This window comes from Tilletiopsis washingtonensis (genome assembly GCF_003144115.1).
Source record: "Tilletiopsis washingtonensis strain MCA 4186 unplaced genomic scaffold FA09scaffold_3, whole genome shotgun sequence".
In the NCBI taxonomy this organism is placed as follows: Eukaryota; Fungi; Basidiomycota; class Exobasidiomycetes; order Entylomatales; genus Tilletiopsis; species Tilletiopsis washingtonensis.
Window position 1 is genome coordinate 456,559 of NW_020312000.1, and position 26,873 is coordinate 483,431.

At 68.1% G+C, this 26,873-nt stretch overlaps 10 protein-coding genes across 10 annotated transcripts; 5 read left to right on the forward strand and 5 right to left on the reverse strand.

Moving 5' to 3' along the window:
* Positions 1-649: 649 nt before the first annotated feature.
* Positions 650-5,575, forward strand: FA09DRAFT_358523 (hypothetical protein). Its single transcript, XM_025744972.1, has 4 exons — positions 650-1,006; positions 1,173-1,566; positions 1,651-2,284; positions 2,340-5,575. Exons 1-4 carry the CDS (start codon positions 759-761, stop codon positions 5,111-5,113), a joined length of 4,050 nt encoding a protein of 1,349 aa, XP_025600731.1. The 5' UTR covers positions 650-758; the 3' UTR covers positions 5,114-5,575.
* Positions 5,287-7,582, reverse strand: FA09DRAFT_358524 (hypothetical protein). The gene is made up of 2 exons (XM_025744973.1): positions 7,155-7,582; positions 5,287-7,090 (listed from the first exon to the last, which is right to left on the reverse strand). Exons 1-2 carry the CDS (start codon positions 7,536-7,538, stop codon positions 5,372-5,374), a joined length of 2,103 nt encoding a protein of 700 aa, XP_025600732.1. The 5' UTR covers positions 7,539-7,582; the 3' UTR covers positions 5,287-5,371.
* A 251-nt stretch (positions 7,583-7,833) lies between these two features.
* Positions 7,834-10,388, forward strand: FA09DRAFT_336585 (hypothetical protein; the record flags this gene model as incomplete). The annotated part of the gene is made up of 4 exons (XM_025743901.1): positions 7,834-8,603; positions 8,693-9,175; positions 9,228-9,647; positions 9,710-10,388. 4 exons carry the CDS (start codon positions 7,834-7,836, stop codon positions 10,386-10,388), a joined length of 2,352 nt encoding a protein of 783 aa, XP_025600733.1.
* An 82-nt stretch (positions 10,389-10,470) lies between these two features.
* On the reverse strand, positions 10,471-12,203 carry FA09DRAFT_336586 (Gpi1-domain-containing protein; the record flags this gene model as incomplete). Its single annotated transcript, XM_025743902.1, has 2 exons — positions 10,471-12,046; positions 12,097-12,203. 2 exons carry the CDS (start codon positions 12,201-12,203, stop codon positions 10,471-10,473), a joined length of 1,683 nt encoding a protein of 560 aa, XP_025600734.1.
* Positions 12,204-12,480: 277 nt separating this feature from the next.
* On the reverse strand, positions 12,481-13,130 carry FA09DRAFT_186682 (hypothetical protein). The gene has a single exon (XM_025739369.1). It carries the CDS (start codon positions 12,974-12,976, stop codon positions 12,605-12,607), a length of 372 nt encoding a protein of 123 aa, XP_025600735.1. The 5' UTR covers positions 12,977-13,130; the 3' UTR covers positions 12,481-12,604.
* A 286-nt stretch (positions 13,131-13,416) lies between these two features.
* On the forward strand, positions 13,417-15,245 carry FA09DRAFT_336587 (DHH phosphoesterase; the record flags this gene model as incomplete). The annotated part of the gene is made up of 4 exons (XM_025743903.1): positions 13,417-13,573; positions 13,630-14,159; positions 14,218-14,834; positions 14,897-15,245. 4 exons carry the CDS (start codon positions 13,417-13,419, stop codon positions 15,243-15,245), a joined length of 1,653 nt encoding a protein of 550 aa, XP_025600736.1.
* Positions 15,143-16,719, reverse strand: FA09DRAFT_327888 (Metallo-hydrolase/oxidoreductase). The gene is made up of 7 exons (XM_025741565.1): positions 16,449-16,719; positions 16,264-16,390; positions 15,973-16,210; positions 15,896-15,911; positions 15,733-15,838; positions 15,519-15,676; positions 15,143-15,461 (listed from the first exon to the last, which is right to left on the reverse strand). The coding sequence occupies exons 1-7, from the start codon at positions 16,554-16,556 to the stop codon at positions 15,345-15,347; spliced, it is 870 nt and encodes a 289-aa protein (XP_025600737.1). The 5' UTR covers positions 16,557-16,719; the 3' UTR covers positions 15,143-15,344.
* Positions 16,720-17,522: 803 nt separating this feature from the next.
* FA09DRAFT_333379 (hypothetical protein) lies at positions 17,523-18,572 on the forward strand (the record flags this gene model as incomplete). Its single annotated transcript, XM_025743688.1, has 4 exons — positions 17,523-17,607; positions 17,661-18,201; positions 18,252-18,348; positions 18,405-18,572. 4 exons carry the CDS (start codon positions 17,523-17,525, stop codon positions 18,570-18,572), a joined length of 891 nt encoding a protein of 296 aa, XP_025600738.1.
* A 69-nt stretch (positions 18,573-18,641) lies between these two features.
* Positions 18,642-20,680, reverse strand: FA09DRAFT_336590 (hypothetical protein; the record flags this gene model as incomplete). The annotated part of the gene is made up of 5 exons (XM_025743904.1): positions 18,642-19,553; positions 19,609-19,716; positions 19,778-20,396; positions 20,450-20,507; positions 20,581-20,680. 5 exons carry the CDS (start codon positions 20,678-20,680, stop codon positions 18,642-18,644), a joined length of 1,797 nt encoding a protein of 598 aa, XP_025600739.1.
* A 1,258-nt stretch (positions 20,681-21,938) lies between these two features.
* Positions 21,939-23,291, forward strand: FA09DRAFT_186839 (hypothetical protein). The gene is made up of 3 exons (XM_025739370.1): positions 21,939-22,620; positions 22,674-22,712; positions 22,788-23,291. Exons 1-3 carry the CDS (start codon positions 22,137-22,139, stop codon positions 23,120-23,122), a joined length of 858 nt encoding a protein of 285 aa, XP_025600740.1. The 5' UTR covers positions 21,939-22,136; the 3' UTR covers positions 23,123-23,291.
* The last annotated feature ends 3,582 nt before the right edge of the window (positions 23,292-26,873 follow it).

The following is a 26,873-nucleotide window of genomic DNA, read 5'->3' on the forward strand; positions in this document are numbered from 1 at the left end:
CCCAGCTCGGATCACATGTTTCCCTGCTTCATCATCGCCCCGAATCAGCCTCAAGAGGGGAGAAAGCCATGTCCTTCTCAAGCTTCATCAGCTCGGTGCGCTCAATGATACTCACTGGTCTTCGCACGCCCGAGCAAGATGGACAGATGAGGCGGCGCGTCGTGGGAGATCAGGGGCTGGAGAGTTAGCGCGCGAGGGGACAGATCTGGCGGAGTCGCGCTCGCAGGCCCTGGACCGCATCCCGCGGAGCTGCTCTGGCGCCCCGTTCGGCGGGCCAGGCTGCCTGCTGTGCCCGGCACAAAGTAGGGACTGGGAGCACGCAGAGCGTACAGCTCGAGCTCGCCACAAGCAGCAGGAGGAGAGGCGATGCCTGGCTAGAAGGACGGAGCGGCGTCGAGGCGCCGACGTGCTGTGGACGCGGGGGAAGGTGGCGCGTGCCCATCCGGCGGTGCGGTGCCTGGGCCTGCCAGGCCGTGGAAGCGGGCACGGGAGCAGTCAGGCCGCGCGCGCGCGCACGCCCCAAGCCAGCCGCGCAGCGCCGCGGTGACAGCGAGAGGCCGCCGAGCTCGGCTCGTGCGGTGCGGTGCGCGCGGTGGCTGCGCTGGCGTGACCCGACCGAGCTGGAGCTTCTTCCAGCACGCCGCCTGGCCGCCTGCTTCCCCACCCTTCCCTCCGAGCCGCCTCAGCTGTCCCCTCGCTGCGCCGCTCCACACCCAACACACCTCGCCCACTCCACCCCCGGTTGTTTCTCCCTCGCAATGGTCTCGGCCGCCGAGCTGCGTTCGCTCCACGCCCAGCAGGCGCAGGCAGCGGCGCCCGCACACAACGGCACCTCCGCACTCGGCAACAACGGCAACGGCAGCGCCGCAGAGGCGCCCAAGCCCATGGACGACCCCTTCCCCGCACTCAGCGAAGACCCCTTCCCGGCGCCGGCGCCCGCCGTGGCGCACGGCGCGGCCGGCGCGCAGAAGGCAAAGGCTCAGCCGCGTGAGGTGCAGCCGGACCTGTGAGTGGACGCAAGGACATGGGGCATGCGAGGCGGGCAGCAGATCACAGCATCGGCTCCAGACTTGCCTTGTGGGCGCTGTTTGCACGTGGCGCCGCGCTGGAGCTCTCCGTGGCTTGGCCACTGCCGCACTGCAGCGCTTCCAGCCTGCTGACGTCCCTCGCAGCTCGTCGCAGTCGGCCTTCCCGTCGCTCGGCGGCAGCGCGCCGGCGCCCAAGGGCCAGTGGGGCGCTCGCCTCGGCACACCTGCCGCCTCGTCGCCGCGCGGCGCCTCGCCGGCGCCGTCGTCCGGCCGCAGCACGCCGCTGCTGGCGCCCGGCGGCGCGCGCCGCACCGGCACGGCGACGCCCGTGACGCAGGACACGTTCAGCGTGCCCACGCCCAGCGACCCCGCCAAGCTGGGCCAGGTCATGTCGCGCGTCAAGGCCAAGCACCGCACCGTCAAGATCGAGGCCAGCTCGACGCGCAAGAGCGGCACCACCACCTTCGTCCTCAAGGGCCCCACGGAGAGCGCCGTCAAGGCGGCGCGCAAGGACCTCACCATCGGCCTGGCCAAGATGGTGCGTGTGCAGCGGAGGCTGGTGCTGCGGCGGCGGAGCGGAGTCTTCGCCCTTGCCGACTGCCACTGATCGCCTTGCCCGCAGGTCACCCTCACCGTCATGATCCCCTCGTCGCTGCAGGGCTTCGTCATCGGCGCCAAGGGCAAGAACATCAAGGCCATCACCGAGGCGACGGGCGTGCGCATTAACATCCCGCGCGAGGAGAGCGACGCCGCCGCCAGCAACGGCGCCAAGGCGCAGGCGCCGGCGCCGACGCCCGGCCAGGACTACGACTACGACGCCGACACGCAGATTGCCGTCACGATCGACGGCGACGAGATCAACGCGCAGGCGGCCGCGCGCCAGATCCGCGCCCTCGTCGCCGAGCGCACGAGCCGCAGCACGCAGCGCCTGACGCACGTCGACCACGTGCTCTACCCGTTCATCGCCGGCGCACGCGGCGCCAACGCCTCACGCCTCGAGGCCGAGGTGGGCGGTGCCGACGTCAGCGTGCGCGTGCCGCCGCGCGCCGCCTTCCTGCCGCCGCGCGAGCGCGAGGAGGAGGAGGAGGAGCGTGCCAAGGGCGCCCAGCCGCGCGAGCGCGACCTCAGCATCGTTGTCTCGGGCGACAAGGACCAGGTAGCCAAGGTCGTGGCGGCCATTGAGGAGCAGGTGCAGGAGATGAAGCGCTCCTTCCGCACGCTGGCCATCAGCATTCCCAAGCGCCAGCACCGCTTCCGTGCGTATCGTGTGCGATGGCCTAGGCATGTATGCTGACCCCTTGTGCCCTGCAGTGGTTGGTGACGCCGCACAGGAGATCCTGGCGTCGACGGGCTGCAGCGTCGAGCTCGCGGCGCAGGAGGATGTGTCGGACCAGGTCACGATCCGCGGCCCGCCGGCCAAGCTGCCGCTGGCGCTGACGGCGGCCATGGAGAAGGCCAGCGCCGTGCGCGTCGAGAGCGTTGAGGTGAGCTCGGCGCACCGCGGCGCACCGCCGGAGCACGCGCGGCGCCTGCTGCGCTGGCTCTCGCTCGGCGGCAAGATCCCGCGCCCGGCCGGCGTGCAGGTCTTCCTGCCGCGCAACGCCCTCGTCGAGAGTGGCGACGCCGCGGCGCCGCTCAGCATCGACATTGTCGGCGCCGATGCCGAGGCCGTCTCCAACGTGCGCGCTCAGCTCGAGGCGCTCGTGCGCAGCGTCCCGCCGAGCTTTGTCAAGATCATCGACGTCGACCCGCTGCTGCACCGCTTCATCATTGGCAAGCAGGGCAAGGGCCTGCAGGCCTACGCCAAGCGCGGCGTCGATGTCATCTTCCCGCCCGCGCCGTCTGCGACGAACGAGGCCGGCACGGGCGCCGAGGGCCGCTCAGACGTTGTCCTCGTCCTTGCCGATGCCTCACAGCTGGGCGAGGGCGATGCCAAGGCCAAGGCGGCCAGCGCCGAGTCGCTGCTGCAGAGCATCGCCGAGGAGGTCGAGCGCGCTGCCGGCCAGGCAGCAGACCTCACCACCGAGGTGCTGAACGTGCCGCAGCGCTTCCACGCGCAGATCCTCGGCTCCAAGGGCACCACGCTCAACGCCATCCTCGGCGCTGCGGGCGAGGACCGCCTCGTCAGCGTGCGCATGGGCCAGGGCCGCGGCCCGCCGTCGGCCGGCGCGCCGGCACCGTCGCCCGCCGACGACACCATCACCGTGCGCGGCCCTTCCGCCGAGGTGGCGCGCGTCGTCGCTGAGCTGCAGAAGGTCGCAAAGGATGTGCAGGAGGACGCCATCGTCAACGGCCACGTTGCCGAGTTCAGCGTCGACGCCGAGCACGTGCGGCACCTCGTCGGCCGTGCCGGCGCCTCGGTCGCCAAGCTGCGCGACGAGCTGGGCGTGCGCATCGACTTTGACGACGCGCCGGAGGCCGGCGCCTCCAAGGGCCCCAAGGCCAAGGGCGCCAAGACGAAGGTGACCATCACGGGCCGCCAGGAGAACGTCAAGGCGTGCAAGGAGCGCATTCTCGCGCAGGCCGCGCAGCTGGCCGACGAGACGACGATCACGCTCAAGGTGCCGCAGTCGATGCACGGCTCCATCATCGGCAGCGGTGGCAAGTACGTGACGCGCCTGCAGGACAACTACGGCGTGCGCGTCAACTTCCCCTCGCAGAACGCCGAGAAGGCCGACGAGGTGACGATCCGCGGCGGCAAGAAGGGCGTCGAGGAGGCGCGCCGCGAGATCGTCGAGCTGCTGCAGTACGAGGAGGCCAACAACCAGACGACGACGGTTGTTGTCTCGCGCTCGTCGATTGCGCGCATCATGGGCAAGGGCGGCGCGACCGTCAACAAGATCCGCGACGACACCGAGGCGCAGATCGACGTTGACCGCGCCGCCGACGAGGCCGAGGGCGCTACGACGACGATCCGCATCCGCGGCACGAAGAAGGCAATCGATGCTGCCCGCGGCGCCATCCTGGCCATCGCCAAGGACGTCGATGCCGAGGAGACGTTCTCGCTGAACATCCCCTCGCGCTTCCACGGTCTGCTGCTGGGCTCCGGAGGCCAGAACCTGCGCGACATCATTGCGCGCGCCAGCGGTGGCGGCAGCGGCGACGACCAGGCGCGTCTGGGTGCGCAGCTCGTGCAGTTCCCCCGCCGCGGCGACAAGAACGCCGACCCGGACACGGTCATCGTGCGCGGCCCTGGCGATGTCGCTCGCAAGGTCAAGGACGAGCTGGCGGCCGCCGCCGCCGAGCTGGCCGACCGCGTCACCGTCGGCACCGTGGTGGCACCCGCGTCGCAGCGTGGCCTCATGGGCGCGCTGCGCGAGCTGCAGTCGACGCACAACGTGCGCATCCTCATGCCCTCGTTCCGCGAGTTTGCTGCCGCCAAGGAGGAAGCCGTGAACAGCGCCGAGACTGCCGACGCCGCCGAGGGCTCCGTCGTGCTGCTCGTGGGCAAGCGCGCTGCGTGCGACGCTGCCGCCAGGGAGCTTGCTCAGCGCTTCACGGCGCACTCGGAGCAGGTCACCATCTCGCGCGCCGCCCACGCCAAGCTGGCGAACCAGCAGTTCTTCCGCTCGCTGCGTGCCACGGGTGTCTCTGCGGATGCCCCGCGCGTTGCGCCCGTCGCTGCTCCGGCGGCCGAGCAGGCGGCGCCGTCTGCCGGCGCGGCTGCGGCCCGCATCGACCTCGACGATGCCGTGGACCTCGGCGCAGGCGACGACGATGACGAGTTCGGCTTCACCATCGTGGAGCTGCCGCCCGTCGCTGGCGAGGACGTGACGTGGACGCTGACGGCCAGCAGCCCGGAGACGCTGGCGGCCGGCGTGGCGCGTCTGCGTGCCGAGGCCGACGAGACGGGCGCGATCACGCACGAGGGCCGCCTGACCGTCGACGGCTCCGTGGTGCCGCGCCTGGTGGGCAAGCAGGGCTCGGCGCTCAAGCAGCACGAGGAGGCCTCGGGCGCTCACATCGACATCCCGCGCTCCGGCAACGGCACCGTCATCATCCGCGGCACGCGCGACCAGGTCCTCGCCGCCAAGGAGCGCATCGTGCGCGCCGCCTCGGCGCCGGCGCGCCCTCGTCGCGACTGAGCGGCTTTGCCTTAAGCCCTAGGGCTCTCCCCGCACTCTCGAATCTCTCCCATCCCTTTCCACTCTCTCTCGCGTCCCCGCCCCTCCATCAATCCCCCTGGTTCCCGCTCCGCGTCACATACAACCCAAGGCAAGCTCGCCGCCACATCGCGCGTGCGAGTCTGCGCACATCTCGACATATACTTTGTCCCGGTGCAATGCTCATCTCAAGCTGTTCCGAGCGTGCGGGTGACGGGTCCATTTGCGTCTCGCTGCCCTTCACCAGCCGTCGAGATCGAGGGCCTCGAGCGCCCGCGCCTCGTCAGCGTCCTGCTCGTCGTCCTCATCCTCCTCTTCCTCTTCCTCTTCTTCCTCCTCTTCTTCCTCTTCCTCCTCCTCCTCCGTCTCCTCTTCTGACTCCGCCTCTTCGGCGTGCGACTCGCTCGTGGTGTCGTCCTCGTGAGCATCACGCGTCTGGCCTTCTGCCTGCTGATTCGACCCCGATGCGACGCTCTCTGCTGATGTCGAGCGCGGCACATGTGCGGTGCCGCGCACGCCAGTAGGCATCTGCAGGCCTAGGCCAAGCTGCTCTTCCTCGTCGTCGCTGTCTGCGCGCAAGGCATGCGGCACGGGCGTCGAGTCCTCGGGGCTCGTAGAGAAGGTGCGCTCAGGCAACACATGCTGCTCTGCGCCGCCTGATGCTGCTGCACCACGTGCGCCGGCGACAGCAATCGCCCCGCTCTGTGCCGGAGCAGCAGCAGCCAGGTGCTTGAGGCGTGACGGAGGCGTCGGACTGCTCTGCGCCATGCGGCCGAGCGAGGCGCCCACATCAGCACGCTCCTCCTGTCCGCCGATGAGGCTGCGCGTATGGGAGCGCACAAGCGTCGGGGCGGGCGAGGACGAGTCCGTAGGCGTGATGGAGGCGCGAGGAGTATTGTCTTGGCCTTGAGACGAGCCTCGCCCTGCATCGAGTACCGACTGTCCTCTTCTTGGCGTCTCGACATCGTCATCGCTTGACGCCACGAGCGAGCTGCGCTCCTGCTGCTGTAGCTTCTGCGCCAGACTGATGTTGCGCAGACTCGGCGAGCTGGGCGGCGAAGGCGCGCTTGAGCTGTACGACAGATGCGAGGGCGCATGGGGCCGCGAAGAGGTGCGATGCAACGTGTGCTGTGCATAGGGCGACGCTATTGGTGGCGAGCTCGGCTCGCCTGCCTCGCTACTGCCAGCACCCAGAGTGCGCCGCCTCGGACTTGGTGGACGCGAAGGCGTGCGGCCCTCGCTCGTGGAGCTGCCAGAGTACGACGGCGGCGCTCTGCCCGCCCGACTGTGCGGTCGGCTGCCACCTGGACTGGCGGGCGAGGCAAGGCCGCGCCCTTCACGCGCTTGCGAGCTATCGCGTGCCGGATGCCGCGCGACAGGCGCCACGGGCTGCGGGGAGGTGATACGTGGCGGCGGCGGCAGGTCCGGGTCGGAATCGAAGCGCAGCTTCATCGTCGGGTGCGTGACAGGCAGAGCACCCACGCCGTAGTTGGCAGGCGCTGTCGTGGGTCTCGCCGGCGGCACGGCAAGCGAGGTATCGGAGCTGCCTTGCCGGGCGTGGCCGTTGCCAGCCACGGCGCCCGAGCTGGTCGATGGCCGATCTGCCGCCTTGTCCCGCAGCGGCGTCGGCGACGGCGGTGCCAGCACATCATAGGGATCGCGCAGGCGAGCGAGCACGTATGGCGCCGGCCAGCACCAGTTGGGAATGAAGCGGCGCGGCGGCAGGCGCACGCCGTCCGATCCGCCCGCCCACTTGGCGACAAAGTTGCCCTGGTACGCCAGCAGCTCCTCGTCTGCGCCGCCCGGATTGCCGGCGGCCAGATTGAGGGACAGCTCGGCAAGCAGCGAGGCCTGCGACCAGCCTTGCACGCGCCGCAGCAGCGCCGTCAGCAGCGACGTGACGCTGAGCGCATCGAGGCAGTGCACGTAGCAGGGCAGATTGCGCGTATCGAGGACGTGCTACCAGACATCGATCAGCCGCCATAGAAAGGCTCCACCTACTTCTAGCCTGTGGCGCACTCACCAGCAGCGCCTTGGCAGCCGCCTCCTTGCTCAGGCCGCCGGCCTCGTCCTTTGGCTTCTCGCACTTGAACCACTCGGTCTGCACGCCGCGCTGCGCCGCCCACTCGGCGACTTGCGGCTCTGCGGCGTTGAGGGCCTTTGGCGTGAGGGAGAGGATGGAGCGGAGGCGCAGGCGGGCGAGGAAGCGCACGTTGCGCGGCTTGGGGTGCGAGCCGCGGTAGAGGGCCTGTGCCAGCGAGGCGGGCAGCTCGCCGGGTGTCGCTGGCTGCGTGGTGCTCGCCGATGCTGCCAGCGAGAGAGCCACGGCGGAGAAGCGCAGCGGCGGCACGAGCACGGGCAGCGCATCGATGCCGGCGCCGCTGGCATCGCTGAACTCGAGCACCATGCAAGGCGCGTGCTGGCCGAGCGGCGCGGAGGGGTGGTGAAGGTGAGGAGGAGAGAAGGAAGGCAGGCGGTGCTCGTGGCGCCGCCGCGAGGTGGAGCATGAGGTGATGCGCCGTCCGTGCGCGCGGCTGCGCGTCCAAAGGTGCGCTGCGCAGTCGCCGCCTTTCTTGCTCCCAACCACCACCTCCGCCTCACAGCTCACCGACGGCGCGCCAGCAGGGCACGCCTTCACAGCTCCGCCGCCCGCCCGGGCGCCTTTCGGCGTGCGAGCGAGCGTGTGCCCGAGCTCGTGCGCCATGTCCGCGCCCTCGTCGAGCGCCGCCGCCGCCGCCGCTGGTCCATCTGCAGGATGGCAACCGCAGCAGCAAGTGCAGCAGCACAACGACGCCGCGGCGGCAGCAGCCGGCGCGGCAGGCACGTCGACGACCACGGCGCTCTGTGTGCAGTGCCACACGCCACAGACTCGCTTCTACTGCGCCGACCCTTGCCTGACGAAGCGTCTCGCCGCACATCGCACCGACGTCGCTCGGCTGGCTGCCATGCGCGACCGAGCACGCGCCTGGGCCGAGGCGGCGCTCGGCGATGCTGCTACCGCTCGCCTGCCGAGGCGGTACGAGCCGCTGGGCGATCCCTTTGGCGAGCCTGAGGAGGCGAGCGCGGTGGGCAGCAGCAGCGCGTTGAGCCTGCCTCCGCCAAGTCCCGTTGCTGGACATGCAGCGCGCGCTGCAAAGGCACGCAGGGCAGCGCTGCTCCTCGAGATCGAGGCGGCTCAGCTTGCGACCAGCGAGGCCCGCGAACGAGAGGCCGCAAGTCGCGAACAGCTGCATGAGCGCGCCAAGGCGCTTCGGCAGAGGCGCCAGGCGCTGGCGAGCGCCAGACGCATCTTGCGCGGACCTGATGCGCATTCGGAGACACGCCGCAGCCCCGGGGCGTGGCCGGAGCGCAAGACGGCGGCGGGGGCGGAGGCTCTGGACCCTGCGACCAGCAGTCCGGATGCTGTCAGGCTGCGCGCAGAGATCGAGGCGCTGCAGACAAGGAGCGCGGAGGTGGCGGCAGAGCTTGCTCGGTGAGTCACTCGTTCAGATCGAAGAGGCTGCGATGCTCGAGTCTTTCTGTCCTGCTTGTCGTGGCACTGACGGACATCTCTCCTCGCAGAGCGCGTGCTGCACGCGCACGCGAAGCGCTCTCCATCTTTGCCGTCTCGCCACCGTCTGCCAGCTTCGCCAATGCCGGCGGTCTCTCGAGCACGAGTGCGGCTGCGCTTGCGCGTGCACAGCGCAGTCGCGAGCGCTACCTGCCAAATGCCGCCGCCGCAGCAGCACCCATGCCCGGTGCCTTTGACCTGCGTGGCCGCGCGGCGCTGCCAGCTCAGACTGGCATTGCTGCTGCAGCCTCTGCAGCGTTGGCCACGGCCTCCTCGGCCAAGTCGAACGACTGGAGCATCGTCGGCCTCGTCCTGCCGGTGCCCGACGACATTCGACGATTTCCGCGCGAGGCGACCAATGGTGCCGTCACCCACACTGCGCATCTGTTGCACATCCTCAGCGCGTATCTTGGTATACAGCTGCCGTTCGCTGTTGCCTCTGCCGTTGGCGCCAGCACGATACGGCCGCATCCGCTCTGGTCGATCAGCTCAGGGTGGGTCGAGGGCCGAGACGAGTGCAACGCGCCGTGCTGACCACCTCTCCAGACGCAAGGCCTCGTTGCATCTCTCCAGCTCGGCGTACAGCGTACTCGCAGCGCCTCCTCCTGGCACGAGCGGAGGCGGCGTGGCTGCGCTTGGCGCCTCGACGCTTTCGACACTCGAGTCGTTTGTGCAGCTTCCAGGCGGTACGCACTTCTCGTGGGGCCTAGCCTCTGCGCTCTATCCCAATGCCGGCAATGCCTCACCGCAGAGCACCGACAATGCGGCACGCGCAGCTAAGCCTGCTGCGCCCGTTGAGGATCCAGCACGAGCGGCGGCACGAGAGTTCTGTGATGCCCTGACGATGCTCGCGTATAATGCAGCCTACCTGGCGCACACGCAGGGCGTGCGGATAGATGTCGGAATGGCGGCAGGCAGCTCGCTGCGCTTGATCTCGCGCGCTGTCGGCAGCGCTGAGCTCGGCAGGTGCGTCCGACGCCGCATTTCGTCTGGCCTCGTGCAGCAAACTAATCCCTCGCCTCCTTCAGCCGCGCCCATACCACGCAGCATCAGCCAGCGCACATTGCGCACCTCTCCTTCCCCGAGCTCGACTATGCCGCTCTCCACCGCGCGCACAATCCCGAGGAGCGCGGCGAGGCGGCCGAAGCGAGCAAGCGCTCGTCGCGCAAGGGCCCGAAGCTGCTGGAGGAGAGCTACGTCGACGCGGGTCAGGCGGCTGCCTCGATTCTCAACATCAAGGCTGCCGAAGGAACGCCGGCTAAGGCAGCCGTTGCGGCTCCTGCAGCAAGCAATAACGCCCGCCCGATCGAGGGGCGCAAGACAGCCGCCGCTCGTCCGGATCTCAAGTCGAGCGTGCTGCCCGTGCGCGGCCCGCACCCCAGTGCCGTCACGGCAGCACCGGCAGATCTGAGCTTCCTTTCTACGCACAAGGCGCGGCCGGACAAGAGCGCCGGCAAGTCGACACGAGCAGAGGCTCTGGGTGCTGCCTCGCGGCGCAGCGCAGCGACTACACCGGCAGCCACGCCTCAGGGCGAGCCTCGAAAGTCGGCTGCTGCCAAGCCTGCCGCGAGCCCCAGCAGCGCCGGCGGAGTGCTCTTCAACGGCGTCGTCGTCGGCGCCGGCGATCTTGGTGGGCCAGGCGACGCGGCATCTTCGGCGCGCAGAGACAAGGTCCGGAACATTGACGACGAGTGGCACGTCTTGTAGCATTCTTCCCCTCCAGGGCATCTCGGCCTCCTCGACTCCTGTACAACATGCTCTGCTCCCTCTATATCCATCACCGCTCCTCCTAGCCCTGCGCGATCGTGTCGATGGGGTCGATCGGCGCGCCCGTGAGCACGCCGAGGCAGAGGCGTGGCAGCGCCGTAAGGCCGACGAGGTGGTCCGAATAGCCGGCGAAGATGTCGCCGAGGCCCAGTGGCACCGAGTGCAGCTCGAAGTGTGCAGCGCGCAGCGGCTCGTGTCCGTCCGCATCGCCATCGGGTGGCGCGGCCCACGCCAGACGCACGCTCGACGGCAGCCGAGCCGGATCTTTGAGACGCAGCATGAGCGCAAAGAGCGGCAGATGGTTCAGCAGCGCCAGTGCCGTGTCGAGCAAGACGCGCGTCGAGACGATGCCGAGGCGCGCCAGCGCGAAGACGACGTGATACGTCATGACCGTCGGGAAGAGAAAGATGAGGATGGTGAAGAGAATCGTGCCGAGCAGCAGCTGGTCGGCGTCGTACGTGGCGTTGTCGATGCGTCCACCGCGCAGCCAATTGCGCTTCTTGCCGCGAAAGAGACGGAAGAGGGCAAAGAGCATCGAGGTGAAGGCGCCGAGAATGGCGCGCGCGATGCGGTGCAGTATGCTGAGATGCAGTGTCGCAACAGCCAGCAGATCCGCGGCGAGCGAGAGCAGCATCGTCAGGCCGGCGAGGCTGCCCGCCAGCCCGATGGCATACACGAGGCGCGGCAGCGCCTGCTCGAGAGGCGCAAAGACGAAGAGCGCGTACACGTCAATCGTGCCGCGGTACATGTCGCCGAAGAATAGTGAGAGCTCGGCGTTGAGCTTGAGGCCGCCGGGCCACTGGCCCAGCCAGACCAACACCTCGTCGGCCTGCACGATGGTGTTGTCGCGCAGCCATCCGGCACACGCTTGCGCGATCTGCTCGTGATGCTCGCAGACGAAGCTGCCGACGGCACCGCCGAGAATGAGATCGTTGGCGACGAGCCAGACGCCGTTCCAGAGGCCAATGTAGCGCGCACTCAGCTCGCACACTGGCACCCGCTCGTGTCGGCGCTGCACGCGCAGCCGACGACCTAATGCTGGCCAGACGGCAATCTGGCGCAGACGCAAATCGAGCTGCCGCACTGACGCCGACACATCTTTGATGCTGTGCCCTCGCACCAGGGGCTGGCGTAGGCTTGACGATAGCGCACGACATGCCGAGGCGGAAGCGCGCACAAGCAGCGCAAGGCCCTTTCCCGCTGCGCCGTACATCTGCTCGTCTGGAGGCCTTCCTCGAGCAAACGGCTCGTCCGCGGCGTTCATGAGGATGACAGCCATGCGCAGCCCTGACCCTGCTGCGGTGTGCTTCGCTTGGCCGGGTCGCAGGTCCGCGGCACGTGTCGGGTCGAGCGCAGTGAGTCGTTCTAGGCGCAGTTGCTGCGCTCGTGCTTCGGGGCTCAAATGCCGATAGCGGACGTGCAGCTGCGCGTCCGGGTTCTCGTGCGACTCGAGTGTCTGTGCTGGCTTCAGCAGCACGAGCGGCTCGAGGGAAAGGAACTGCAGCGCGGCGGACTGCGGCGGCGTGTAGGTGATGACGACGACGCTGACGCCTGGCACTTGATTGGCAGCAGGGCTCGACACCGCTGGCAGGCGCACGCTATAGGGCATGTCAGAGCCTCGCACTTCGTCTCTGAGTGCTTCACTCACGTCTGTAGCACCACAGCGGCGCTTGAGCCCGCCGCATGCGACGTGCTCTCGACCCACACAGCGGCATCTTCACCGTCGTGCGTCTCGCGCGCCTTGCCCTTGCTCATGCTTGACGCGCCTGGCTGACAGATGCCAAGCAAGGACGGTCGCAAGCCCGTGACGTCCGAGGGGACGGCCGTCATGGGCATCAGTGCATGCGTCTCAGCAGCAGTATGAGTCATCGCTGCTGCCACAACAACAACGCATGTGGGACCGGAGATCACCGCCCAGCCGACGAGCAGCAGCGCCTCATGGTGCGTAGCCGGAAGGAGCCGCTTTGGCACGTATAGGTGAATCGCTGGAGGCGTCGGCCTGCAGAATGCGTTTCAGCATGCAGCGCTTCGCCCGTTTGCATGCTTGACAGCAGCGCCAAGTACTAACCCTAGTGCATTGTGTGCCGAGCCCAGATGCGCGTGCGTCGAGGAAGAGGCGCGGCTTCGGCTCGACGCCTCGCTGCTCGCCATACAGCTCAACAGCCCTCACTCGACGTCTGTTGCGCCTTGGCGCGCTGCCTCAGCTGTGGCCAGACGGCAGTAGCGTTGGACGCGGGCGAGAGCAGCTCGACGCGCTGTGCCGGTAGCGCGTCGAGAGGCAGCGACAGCTGACCAGGGGCAGCAGCACGAGGCACGCCGACGCGCTCGTCGTGCTGTACGCGGCGCGCGGCCAGGCGATCGAGGCAGGGCAGAACGAAGAGCAGCGCAAAGGCGAGAAGTGCCAGGAAGAGCAGCGAAGCAGAGCTGGCGTCTGCGGAGAGATGACGTGCGGGCGAGAGGTGCTGAAACTCGGCGCCGAGGCGAGACAGAAGAGAGAATCGGGGCTCAGTCGCCGGCGCAGAGGGCATCTAGCGACGTATCGATGGCATGCGTCGAGGCGCGGCAGGGTGTTGCGGCTGGGTGTTTGTGGTTGGGACGCAGGATGCGCACGAGCCTCGGCGCGAAGGTCGGGCAGCCGGCCGGCGAGTCGGGCCGCGGCACGAAGAGGCGCCGATCAGCAGGAACGTGCACGAAAAGCGCCTCCTCGCTCCTCCTTCCTCTCAACCGCCTGCACTGCCCGCCGTGCTGAGCTCTCCTCCGCACGTCCATGTCCCAGTCGACGCACGTCTATCCACCCGTCACTTCCACCCTCCCGCTCGCCCTCTCCGCCTCGCCCTCACGCCGCCGCAGCTGCACCCGCGCGCCTCGTCCGCGCACGCTGCTCCTCGGCCTCCTCTCGCTTCTGCTCCTCTGGCTGCTGCAACGCCAGTTCGCCGAACGCATCGACACGCAGTCGCGTCCGCTCGCCATGGCTGCCTCAACGCAAGGCAGTGCGGCGCCCACCTCGGCGGCACCCGAGAGTGTAACGGCCTATCTGGCGCGCACCAAGCCGCTGGCACTGCAGCATCTCTCGGCGGCGAAGCCCGAGTCGAGCCTCATGCTCGTCATGGGCAACACGGCCGGCGGTGAGTCTTTGTCAGTATTGTCGTCGGTTTGCGCTCGCTGATATGCCGCACGCCAGACCTCGACTCGGCCGCCAGCGCCATCGGCCTCGCCTACCTCCTCACGCACTTTCCCTCGACGCACCCGCTCTCGCTGCCCGCCGGCACGGTGATCGTGCCTCTGCTGCACTCCGAGCCCGCAGATGCATCGCTGCGCCCCGAGAACACAATGGCCTTCGAGCGTGCCTCACTGTCGCTCTCGGCGCCGCTGCACGTCAGCGAGCTGCCTGCTGCGGCCTCCTCCGAGGCATTCGCCAGCAGCCGCAACACCTTCTTCGGCCTCGTCGACCACGCCAGTCTGGCGCCGCAGTGGGCCTCGTCTGCGTCTGGCGGTGCCGAGGTGAAGGCGATCGTCGATCACCACGTCGATGAGTCGGCGCACTCCTCAGCGCCGCTGCGTGTATTCAAGGGCCCGGGCAGCGCTGACCCGCCGATCGGCTCGGCGGCCAGCATCGTTGCGGACCTGTATCGCGAGGCTTTCGAGGCTGGCAAGGTGCCGACTGAGCTGGTAGACCTGCTGCTGTCGGCAATCTTGATTGACACCGACGATGTGAGTACTGATCTGTCGCGTGCTCAAGCGCGTCGGCTGACTGGCATACACGCGGCAGGTCCGGCCGTGTCCCAACGGCAAGGCGGCACCGCTCGATGTCTCGTCCTACAAGCTGCTGGCGCCGCTGTCGTCTATTGCCTCCTCGTCTGCGTCTGGCCTGTCAGCACCCTCGGACACGTCCGAGATCAAGGCGACGCCAGACGCAGTCGCAGCCGCCGCACCTGCCGTCACGGCCTTCTGGCAGCAGCTCGTCACGGCCAAGCTGGACGTGTCGCGGCTCAGCAGCCGCGATCTGCTGCGGCGCGACTGGAAGGAGTTCAGCGTGCCGCTGCCGGCCTCTGGCGAAAGCGTACCGGCTGCGCAGCAGCAGCAAGTGGTGCAGGTGGGCTTTGCGTCCGTGCCGCAGGGCCTTTCGACCTGGCTCGACCGCATCGAGGTGTCACTCGGCACCACGCCCGCCTCACCCGGCGTCAAGCAGCCGCCGGCGGGCCGCACGGCGGCATGGGAGAGCTTCTGGACTTCGCTGGAGAGCTGGATGCGCGAAAAGAGCCTCGACTTTTGCGTCGTCGGCACGAGCTTCCGCGAGACGCGCTCTGCGGAGTCGCGCAGTGGCAGCGAGGAGGAAGAGCGCGCAGAGGAACGTGCGGCAAAGGAGGACAAGCACAAGCGCGAGACGTGAGTGTGAAGCGAGGCTCTGCGAGGCCCCCTGCTGATGCTCATCTTGCCCGCATGATCAGCATCATCGCCGCGCAGCCGCACACGCTCTCTGCCTCTCGGCTGGACGCCATCTGGCCCTCTATCACCGCGATCCTCGAGAAGCCGCGCTTCGAGACTGGTGCCGAGGACACTCTCTTGCTGCAGCCTTGGCGCGGCGCGCGCTCCGATGGAGCCAGCGGCAAGCGCGAGAAGGTGCAGGGCCTGACGCTGCTGCGCGACAGCAAGAGCCAGGATGTGGGCAAGGATGCCAGAGGCGTGCGTGCCTCCGGCCTGCGCGTCACGCTTTGGCGTCAGGGCAATGCTCGCGCCAGCCGGAAGGTCGTACTGCCGCTTGTGCTCGGTGCAGTCAAGAAGGCGCTGGGTGTGTAGGGAGAAAGAGAGCGTCACCTGGGTAATCGTCATCGAGTTGCATTGCCAAAAGCGTGAAGAAGCCGTGTGCAGTCGTGCGCCGGTACAGCCTAGGTGAAGCTAGACCTTGGCGCTGATCTTGCCGTCGTTCTTCATCTCGCGCAGCCGGCCCATGACCTCGACGGCGTCGGCGTCCTCCTTGAGTCCTGCGGCGCGCTTCACCTCCGGGTCGTCCACCTGAGAGCCTCAGGTGTGTGAGCACGGGCCTGGACCGCCGAGCTGGCTAGCACGCACCAGCATGAAGACGTTGTGCTTCTTCTCGTCGCCAATGGTGAAGGCGCCCGTCGTGACGCCGCCGTTCTTGCGCTCGCGCACGAACTGCAACAGCTCCTTGACGGCGGGCCGCTCGGGCAGGATGGCTGCGCCGAAGGCAATGTTGCCCTTGGTGTACTCTGACGCGGGAGTGGTCAGCACGGCGTGCGGGAGGGGAGGCGCACAGCACACGCACCATGGCCGCAGTACAGCACAGTCTTGTCGGGCAGCGAGGCGAGCACCTTGTTGAGCGCGTGGTGCATCTCCTGCGGCGTGCCCTCGAAGAAGCGTCCGCAGCCTCCCTGCAGTGAACGTCAGCCTTGCTCCTTGCCTCTCCTCCTGCGCAGAAGTCAACGCACAACGAAGAGGGTGTCGCTTGACAAGGCGCCGTCGAGTCAGCACAGCGCCGGACGCACGCGACACCACGCCTGCTCACCCCGTGAAGACGCCCATCTTTCCGTCAGCATCCGTGAGGTGCCATGCGACGCTGTCCTGCGTGTGGCAGGGCGTGGCGTGGCACTTGACGTCGATCTTGCTGCCGCTCCACAGCTCAAAGGCATCCTTGTCGCCGACCTGCTTCGTCATGGCGGGACACTTGTCCGAACCGCCCCAGATCGGCACGTCCGGGTATGCCTTGGCGAAGTCGTCGTTGCCGCCCGAGTGGTCCTGGTGGTCTGTGCCCAGCGAGCGTCAGCTGGGCCGTCTGCAGCAGCGAGGCCCGACGCACGATGCGTGGTGATGCAGCCCATCACCTGCTCGACGCCGTGCTTCTTCGCTGCAGCCTGCACGGCCGGCACGTCGAACGGGTCGACGAAGACGCCGCGCGAGCCATCCTGGATGATGTAGGCGTAGTTCTGTGCAGGGCTGCAGCGTGAGCGAGGCGGCTGGCAGCGGCGAGGCGCCGGCACGCACGTCGTCGCGGACGGGCACGGGGTGGATGTGCATGTTGCGGACCTGTGAACGGGGTGCGAGGCTGGAGGTGCGGAGACTGGTGCGAATGAGAGAGGCGGTGCGCTGCATCAAAGAGGCGCTGCTGAGCGATGTGATGGTGGAGCGGAAGCGAGGCGGCGAGGATGTCGCGCGAGGCCAAGTGGAGGCAGCGGGCCGTGCGCTCGGCGGCGGGACAAGTCACGTGGCGCCAAAAGTTGCCGCCGTGGGCCTCATCAGGCTGCGAGAGGCTCGCTCGCTCCTTCCGACACGCCCACACCCTCGCCATGTCCTCTGCCGAAGACCTCGCACTGCTGGCCACACGCGCGGCCGCCAACCGCGCCGCCCTCTCGGCACGCATCCTTCAGCACCTCGAGCCGCACGGCGAGTCATCCAGCAGCGGCGCCTCGGGCTCGACAGCGGCCAGCAGCAAGAGCGCGGCGCTGCCCAAGCCGCGCCCGCCGACGCTGGGCCTCGGCATGGCCCTGCCGTCTGCCGCAGCGCCCAGTGCCGGCGCCTCGGCAGATGCTCGGCTGCGCGGCACCCTCACTGGCGGCGCAGCGGCACGCAGCCGCAAGCGCGAGCGTGAAGCCGAGCGTGTGGAGCTGGTACCAGCCGAGCCGACCGAGGCGCAGCAGCAGCAGGCACTGGCGCTGGAGGCAGAGGAGTCTCGGTCTGGACGGCAAGAGAAGAAGCGCAAGGGTCTCGACCCCTTCAGCGCAAAGGGCAAGAAGAAGAGTGCCGCTGTGCCAGCACCGGCTGCACAGCAGGCACAGGCTCCAGAGGCGGATGTGTCCGGCGCAAAAGCTGCGCTCGATCCAAGCAGCGAGGCAGGCCGCAAGGCGATCTATGCACTTGCGGAGAAGAAGGCAATACAGGCGGGGCAGGAGTTGGCCCAGGGCGCCAGCAAGAAGGCCGTCAAGAAGGCGCGCAAGGCTCGTCGCCAGCAGGTGCTGGCGGAGCACGGCCTCGCAGAGCCAGGGCAGGCGAAGTCCGAGGGAATGCTGGTGAACGGGCAAGCAAATGGGCAGGCAAATGGACAGACGAACGATCAGCCCAATGGCCAGGCGAACGGCGAGAGCGCCGCATCGGCGACGCAGGCAGCGCCGAAGGCAAAGAAGGCAAAGAAGGCTGCTGCTGCCGCGTCGGCCTCGAATGGCGCCAGCCGAGCACTGCCGGCCTTTCCCGCTCTGCCAGCACTGCACACATCGCTGCCGGAGAAGCTGCTGGGCTCGCGCTTCCGCACGATCAACGAGGCGCTGTACACGACGTCTGGCGCCGACGCGCTCGCCGAGACGACGCAGGAGGCGGAACGCATGGCCGCGTACCACGCCGGCTTCCGCGCACAGACCAAGAGCTGGCCGCTCGTGCCTGTGCAGGCCATCGCACGCATCTTGCTCTCTTCAGCGAGTGGCGCACAAGGAGGCAGAGGCATGAGCGCGCAGCAGCCACTAGTGCTCGATCTTGGTGCCGGAGAGGCACCGCTTGCGCGCATCCTGGCTCGCGAGGAGCCGGCGCGCTGGAAGGTGCTCTCCTTCGACCTCGACAACTCGGCCGACGGCTGGGTGCGCCGCGTCAATTGCGCCGGCGAGCTGCCGTTGCCAGGAGTGTCGCCGTGGCAGGACGAGACGCCGGCGCTGGAGATGCAGATCGTCGACGTCGTTGTCTTCTGCTTGGCGCTGATGGGCACCGACTGGGTGCGCATGATCAGCGAGGCGCAGCGCGTGCTGCGGACAGGGTGAGCAGCATCCTGGCGACGAGACGAGGCCGAGCTGACAGCATCTGCAGCGGCGACCTGCTCATCAGCGAGGTGTCTTCGCGTCACGACTCAATAGACGCCTTCGTCGAGGTCATCTGCGCGCTGGGCTTCGAGAACCTCACGCAGGTGAGTTGCGTGACCACCTCGCCTGTCACGCTGCTGACCAGGGCACTGCGCTTCAGGACTCGAGCAACACGCACTTCTCGCTCTTCCACTTCCGCAAGACTGCGCTCGACCGCGGCCGTGTCGCCCGCCTTGTCGCGGGCGACGATGAGGGAGAGGCGCAGCTGGAGTCGCTCATCGCCATGGGCCCACAAGTGCTCAAGCCATGTCTGTACAAGCGGCGCTGAGCCCGCGTAATGACGAGCAAGCTCTTGAGCAGCTGAACCCTCACGCGGCGGCGCTTGAATGTGATTGGGCTAGAGGAGCATGAGGCGCAGCTGCAGCACGTCCCGTCTGCCGCGCAGGGCCTCGACTTGCGGCGTGAGCGTGTGCCGCAGCGCATCCATCTCCACCCGATCCTCCTCCCTTATGCCCGCGCTCTCATCGGCTGCTGTCTGCTCCGCCCAGGCCTTCCACGCCAGCTCAATCCACGCGACCTCCTCGTCGACGTCCTGCATCATAGCGCGGCACTCGTGTGCCTCGCCGCCTGCTGTCTGGAGAATCTCGCCGATCATGTAGCGCACGCTCGCCCGGCGAAGACGCGCGGCGATCATGCCTCCACAGAGAAGGGAGGTAAGGCGCTCGGCGTCGGTCTGCGGCGCCTTGGCGCTCTTCGCCTTTGCGGCTGGAGTCTTGGGCGCCGGGGTTGTGGCCGAAGTCTTGCGCCCTGTGGCGCGCTCCTGTGGCTCCAAAATCGGCGCCGTCTTCTTTCGCACCGGCCGCCCGACGGCTGACTGTTCGCCCGCTTGCTGAATCGGCGCCTCACTGGACGGCGGCTGCGAGTCGGCCTGAGCGGCGTCGATGCGCTCCTCCCATGCGCGCACCCCGCTCTCGACGCTCTTCTTGAGCGTCCGCGGAGCTTCTTCCCATCTCGCGCACGTCTCTGCACTCAGCAGGCTCGCGGCGACGTCCTCCTGCGGCAGCAGTGCTACCGACGCCGTAGCCGAGACGAGGTCACGCAGCGCCGAGAGCGCACGCTCATGAATCTCGCTGCGCTCGACGAGCAGCGAGGCCGAGACGGCGCGCGTGGAGCGTCCGTTGGTCGGCACGTTGGACGCGGGCGCGAAGTAGCGCGACGTCGATGGTCCGGCCGCCGGAATGTCCGAGTGCGCGTGCAGGTACTGCAGCAGGGTGCGAGCCAGATGCAGAGAGTCCGGTGATCGAGTACTCTGCGAGGCCGTGCATCAGCAGTGGCATCGCGCTCGGACGCACTTCACGCCTAACCTGGAGCAGCAGTTCGAGCTCCGGCAACGTAAGCATCGGCATGCGCGATGCGAGACCGGCGACCAATGCATCGAGATCCAGCTGGCCGATCGAGGCGAGCGCGAAGAGCTAGCCAGACGAGGTCAGCACGGGCAGCTGAGACGACGTGATGGCTCCGCCGCGAACTCACCTCAGCGCACAGATCCGCGCCCACCTTGCCATGCTTGAGCGCAGCGATGAGCGTGTCGAGCGCCTCACCCACGTCCGTCTTTGGCCACGGCCCTCGCATCTGTCGAGCCAGGTGCAGCTGCGTCTCTGGCTTCTTTCCCTTTGCGCCCTTCGGCAGCACCAGAGAATCAGGCGAGGCGGCCCGCCGCTCTGCCCGCCACAGCAGCACGAGCAGCGCCAAGATCTGAGCTCCCTCCTCAGTGAGGCCCTCTGACTCTCGTTGCTCCGCAGCATCCGTCGCCGACGCTCCTGTCCGACGGCGCTTGCGAGGCGCAGCCTTGGCCGACCGCCGCTCGGCTCTAGGCGCTGTACTCATCACGTGCTCCCACACGTTCTGGCAGCGCAGAAGCCAACTGCCGCGTGCTTCATCTTCGTCGTCGGAGCTCCCGCTCGTGGCGCGCGCCACGGGCAGCCGTGATGAGGACGCGAAGGGAGGCAGCACCTCGAGCAGAGACGATGCAGCGTACGTCTCTGCCATCGCGCGTAGCAGCGTCAATGCCTGCGTAGAGAGAGGCGGCTGTGCCTGCGAGGCAGATGCGCCAGATGAGAGCGACAGGGCGAACAGCAGGCGGATGTGCTCGCTGCATCGCTGCGCATCAGCGTGTGCTGCTCTGCCGACGGCTAATCGACGCACGGACTGAAGATCCAGACAGGATCGCGCAGTGAAGCAAGAAAGCCGATGCCGAGCTCGTCTAAGCACGAACGGTGTGAGCCGCAGCGGACCAGGCGCCGCCGATCTCGCGCTCGTCTGGGCGCGGCACGCACCGTGCGCCTCGTCGAAGAGATCGCTCGCCAGCTGCGTCAGATTGCGCGGCAGAGCGCGCTGCAGCAGCGCGCTGGGTCCTTCGTAGCCATCGAGCGCCATGAGAGGCGGTCAGAGGGTGGTTCGAGACGGTGGTGAGAGTGGAGAGAAGCATGGCTCGCGGCGCGCGCGCACCGCCAGACCAACACCGCCTGCCGCTGGCGCAGCGGCGCAGGCGGCGCAGGGACGCGACGCGGCGAACACTTTACGCGCTCGGCGCCGCCCATCGGCGTCTTGGGAGCTGCTGCGCCCACAGACGCCTTGAACAACGGCGGGAGAGCTGGCCTCGAGGAGAGCCACAGGTGTGCTAAGCTGCCTATACCATGCAAGACGTCGAGCTGCGCGGACGGCTATGGCAAAGGGATGGCATCGAGATTTGAGGCAGGCCTGCCCCGTCGAACGCCAGGCCGCGCTCCTCGCATACAAGCGTGGAGCGCGCCCACAGCAGAGCGATTGCGCTCTCAAAGCAGCCAGATCAGTCAGGATATGACCTCTGCTGATTTTGATGGGAAAAGCTCTCAGTCCAGAATCGGAAGCGATGCTGGGTCATGCTGGAAGAGGAGGGAGGCTACCGGCCGGGAGCAGCGTGGGACCAACTCCACGCCTCCGCGCCTCCGCGCGAAGGCGGCGCCGCGCGCGCCGTGCTCGCCGAGACGCTTCCCGCTCGCTCCGCTCTCTCCTCCGCCCCGCTCGCTCTCTCAGACTCGCCGCCGTGCCGCTCTCGCATCGGGTCTCTCCGCCGCTTCCACGCAGCGCTGTATCGCGCACCGACGAATCCGTCGTGCGCATCGAGCGGACCCAGGCCGACGGAGCGCCGCCCGCAAGGCGGAGTGCGCAGCGAGGCGCGGCCACACTCGACGTGACATGGCGTATTTGGCGTGTGCTGCGAGCGCCCGGCTGGCGCGCGCGCGTCGGACCTCGGACCTTGCCCTCCCGCGCCGGGCGTGTGGCGTGGCCGAGGCAGCACCTCAGCGTCACCTACGCACGCCTCGCCAGCCTGGATGGCACAGGTCAAGCGACGAGCCGCAGCGGCAAAGCTTTCTCTCCCATCCGCCGAGCGCCGGCAGCAAGCCGCAGTCTCAACGAGGCACCTTGGCGCGGCGCGCGGCGCCGCTGCGCTCATGCGCGGTCGCGCGACAGCAGCAGCGACAGCGCACCTGGGCTGCGCTCTAATGGCGATTCGAGTCAGCGCACAAGCATACAACTAAGCTCGGCCGGCCCTATTCAAGGCGTTGAGCACGCACGAGCGTAACATGCGCACGCGGCCACGCCGCCTGAGCCGCGCGCGCGCGCGGCACGTCGCTTGTCCGCGAGTCCGCGACGCATCGGGCCTGCGCCCACAAGGGAGCAGCGCCACGGGTCCTGCGCATGCCGCTTCCGTCTGTTCATGCCTGCCACCGCCGTGCTCGCGCACTGCTCAGGGCCGACCCAGGGGGATGCCGAGGCAGGGTCAAGCGCAGCTGGGTCCGCCGTCTGGTAATGCGAGCGGGATGAGTCTCGCCTTCGAAAAGCGCACCTAATGGCGAGTGGCCGCCGCTGCTGTCACGGGCAAGGGTGGACCACGCCGCGCGTGGTGCGAGAGAGCGGAGTGGCGGAGCGGCGAGGCATCGGCGCGCGACGGGCAAAGCTCGCGACGCAGCGCGTCCAGCGCGTCCACCGTACCGCTGCCTCCGCCTCGGCTGCTCCCAGCAGGCAGCCGTCCAGGCCAGCCTTTCTCGCACGCTGCTCCGCCGATGTCCGTTTACCCGACACGGCGAGCACACAGTCGTGCACGTCGCTGTCGCGGGCCATGCCGTCTGGCCCGCATGCAGCGCGACGTCTGGCGGCCCGCTCCGCGCTCAGCCAGCCGCTGCGGCTCATTCGACCTCCGGCTCCCGCAGCCTGCGGTCCGTGCCCTCTCCGTCAACCTCTTGCGCTGCGAGCAATGTCTCTCTGGGCGCAATTCCCAGCCTCCCGAGGGACAGGGTCGCTCGCCGAGCGTCGAGGTCCGCCCGAGGCCGCGGGTGAGCTGGAGCGCGTTCGGCACGGCAGCGGGCTCACGGCTGCGCGCCGGCAGCACCCATCAGCACCGCCTCTCGGCTACCCGCCGGCTCGAGTAAGCACTTCTCATGCCGCTGAGCGAGCCCGGGACACTGACTCGCCTGCTTCTGCTGCTGCTCCGATCCGGCAGCGCTGCCCGACCCACAAATGGCTCAGCAGCGCGGCAGTGCGTTGAGGTGCATTGAGGAGACGCGTCAGGGGAGCGGCATCGCGTACAGGACTTGCCATTCTTGCTCCTCTACCGTCCTTCGGGCCGAAGCAGGCACCGGAGTGCCTGATGCTGCTCTTCTTGGCCTCTCTCTGAGCGCAAGGTACGACTCAATTCGGTATAGAATGTCCGGGAGAATCTCTACCGGTGCCGTGCCCGCGGGATCGCGCCAGCCCTTCGGTGCACCCTGGAGAGACCGCCCAGCACTGGCAGGACACGAGGCTGGTGCCATGCGCTCATGCGACTCAAGCATGTGACTGCCGCGCTCTGGCCGATGCAGCGACACCCTGTCTCGGTATACTATAAGGTTCGAGAGGCCCCCGCATCCGGCTGAGGGACACCTCAGTCGCGTTTCCCTTCTCCCTCTGTCCTTTTGCTTTGTCCTTCGTCCGTCTGCCTTTCTCCCCACTCCTTTGCTTTCTTTCTGCGGCACCTGTGCTGCGAGGGCGCCCTGTCTGGTCGTGCGGACACGGGTGTCCCACAGCGCGCCGCCCCACTCTCCTTCATCATTGGGTCTTGGCCCATTTCTTGCTTTTGAACCTCTCTTTGCTCCTCCTCTTGTCCCCCCTTCTTGCCCTCACCTTCGCCTCTCAGCATGCCCGGACACCGTCCGGCCATGCGCGTCCTACTAGCGATTCTTCTCGTCGGCGCGGCCACTACTGTTTTAGCCGCCGACGCCGACAGCTGCGCGTCACCGCGTCAGGAGTTCGTCTATCGCACGATTACCGTAAGAGACGACGGGGACGAGCACCTCTCGACGATTGGCACATCGTCGCCGGAGACATCGACTGCACCGGCGCCCGCTTCTTCCACATCGGCACCAGTCGCGACGTCGTCGGCTGGTCCGACGACAGTCACACCCTCCGAGAGCACAGTACCCTCCGCGAGCCAGACGTCCCTATTTGCTAGCTCAACGTCGGCCGCCGCCACGTCGGACGGTGGCAGCCCTCAGACCGATGTCCAGCCTTCCGTGACCTCCGCAGCGCCTCCTGCTCAGACACAGTCGCCGCCGCCGGTCCAAGAGACGGAGCCTGCAGGGTCAGACGATAGCTCGGGCCGCAACGTCGTCTCTCAGCCTGCCTCCGCATCGAGTAGCGGCTCTGTGCCCCCGAGCTCCTCTGTCGCTGCGCCGACAGAGACGCAGCAACCACCTTCGGACGCAGGCTCCACGACAGCGGTCGACCCGCAATCTTCTGCGCCCACCGGCCAGCCCGCGGAGGCAGGTCCCACCACGACCCCTGTCGAGTCTCAGCCGTCCGCTTCAGGTGCTCCTCCTCCGGAGACAGGCGTAGCAAGCCCGCCTGAGGAGTCGAGCCCAGCAGACGCCCCCAAGTCGACGAGCGTCTCGGCCACCCTGCAGCCCACCCCAGCATCCAACGGCGGCAACAACGAGACGTCATCGAGCTCGACGCCGACACATGCAGCCTCCGACGGTGGCTCGCCTCCCGTCGTTACCCCCGCGCCGCAGTCCACGTCGTCTCAGCAGCCCGATGTACCGGCAGGCACGAGTGGATCTGTGGTGCAAGACTCGGCAGAGCCTCCGGCGCACTCGGACGGGGCAGAGCCGGCTTCGTCCTCGGCTCAGTCCGCACCAGCTGCATCAACGACCCAGCCCACACAGGTTCCTTCCGAGAGCGAGCCGGCGCAGACCAGCATGGCAAGCGAGCCGGCGCAGACCACCCGTTCGAGCGAGCCGGTACAGACGACTGCTCACAGCGAGCCAGCGCAGACGACTTCCGGGAGCGAGCCGGTACAGACTGGCCCCGCGAGCGACCCGCAACGAAGTACATTCAACGAGCCGGTACAGCCCACGTCGTCAAGCGAACCAGCTCAGGCTACAACCTCAAACGAGCCCGGGCACCCCGGCACCTCGAGTAGCCCGGCACCGGCCGCGTCTTCGAACGAGCAGGCGCAGGCCACGTCATCCAGCGCACCGGTACAGGTCACATCCTCCAGCGAGCCGGCGCAGAGCACGCCGACAAGCGGCTCCAACGACTCGCCTGCGCAGCAGCCCGTCAATTCAGAGGGCGATGCCGGCAGTGTTGGCAGCACCTCTTCGGCATTCACTCCTCCAAGCGCCTCGCAGGCGCCTGCAGTCACAACAAGCCGTTCGGAGGCCCCGGCAGTCACGACAAGTCAACCACAAAGCCCCGAGAGCGGCTCAGCGACCTCAGCGGCCGGCAGCGAGCCGAGTGCGACGGCAAGCAGCACGCCCAGCGCGGGCAGCCAGGGGCCCACGACGCCTTCCTCGCAGGCAGACCGGCAGAGCTCCGCGCTCCCGTCAGCGTCGAGTGGCTCTTCACAGCCAGAGGCGAGCCAGCCCGCCGCAGCGCAGCCCAGCGCACAGCCGACGACCTCGCCAGCGTCGACGGTTGGTACTGAGCAGCCGCAAAGTGCCTCCCCGACTGGCTCCGAGTCGCCTGTCGAGACCGTGCAGCCGTCACCCGAGCCTGCACAGCCGGCATCCCTCTCGAGCGGCGCGCCTTCTTCTTCGCAGGTCGCGCAGTCGAGCCAGGCCATCGAACCCAGCGCAACAGCCCCGCCAAGCTCCAGTCAGAGTGGCACCGCCCCACAGCAGACCGCCGGCTCGGGTCAGGTCTCCCAGCCCGTGCAGGAAGAAGAAGAGCCTCTCGCTACAACCGTCGATCACTCGAGCGCAAGCACAACGACTTCCGAAACAGGGCGCATCGCCACGCCCTCGCCGTCAGACGAGGCGCACGCTAGCGCGTCGTCGCCTGGCCAAAGCTCGAGTCTGCCTGCACCGACTCACGAGCCTACAGCGCCGACGAACCCTGGAACAACGAGCGTACTGCCGAGCTCGTCTGTGGCACAGTCCTTTGAAGGATCCACGTTGCCGAGCGCCCAGCCGAGCCCGGACCCGACGCCGACGGTCACCCACGAGAGCGCTGTGACGAGCAGCACGCAAGCTTCTGATGCTCACAGCTCGTCCGTTGCGGTCGGCTTTTCGTCCACCGCACAGTCTGCCCTACCTGCGCCCTCCGAAACGTCGGCGCCGCACGGCACGCCAGACAGCCCGCCGGCATCCTCCTCGGCGACCCAGGCACCCGCGGTCACCTCGAGTGTGCCGGCAGCTGCTTCCTCATCCGCAGACGCCGCATCGCCGGCAGTTTCGAACGAGACGCCGCCACTAACCTCCTCGGTGCAGCCAGCCTCGCCTTCGACCCATGCATCAGAGCCTCCGACGCAATCTTCAGTGCAGACACCGCAACAGGCGGCCACGAGCACACAGAGTCAGAGTCCAGCTTCTTCCTCCCTCGCAGCGGCAGGTCTCAGCTCCACGCAGGTGGTGTACGACTCTTCAAGTGTGACGCACGGCTCCTCGAGCCCTGCGCAGGCTTCCTCGAGCGTTGCGGGCGGCGCAGGGACATCGTCGGCAGTGCATGGGAGCTCCTCCGCTGTGCCGCTCTCCTCGGCTTCCCCTGTCGTCAATCCTGAGCAGCCTACTTCGTCTTCGACGCCCGCCGGTGCTCAGACGACGAGTGTGGGGCAGCCTATGAGCACAGCAGCTCCATCGGGCCCCGCCGCCTCCTCGAGCGCCGCAGGTTCGCCAGATGGAGCGTCTTCGACAAGCGATGTGCCTCCTGGCCCTCCCGCGCAGTCGAGTGGCGCAGCGACAGACAGCCAGCACCCCAGCTCGGCGAGCAGTGGCCAGCACGCCATGAGCACATCGGCGCAGAACGTGGTGCCCGACGCCGCCACGAGTTCCAGCGTTTCGGGGCCTACCAACACGAATGTTGCACCGCCTGTTGAATCCCAGGCTAGCAGCAGCTCCGCCCGCCCGGCGGACAGCACCTCCAGCCCAGCGGCAAGCAGCACCGTTGTTCCTCAAACGAACAGCGGCACGGTCACGCCAGTGGACCACAGCAGCGTGCCTCCGGCGCAGCAGTCGAGCGGCAGCCAGCCTCCGGCGCAGCAGTCGAGCAGCAGCCAGCCCCCTGCGCAGCAGTCGAGCAGCAGCCAGCCCCCTGCGCAGCAGTCGAGCAGCAG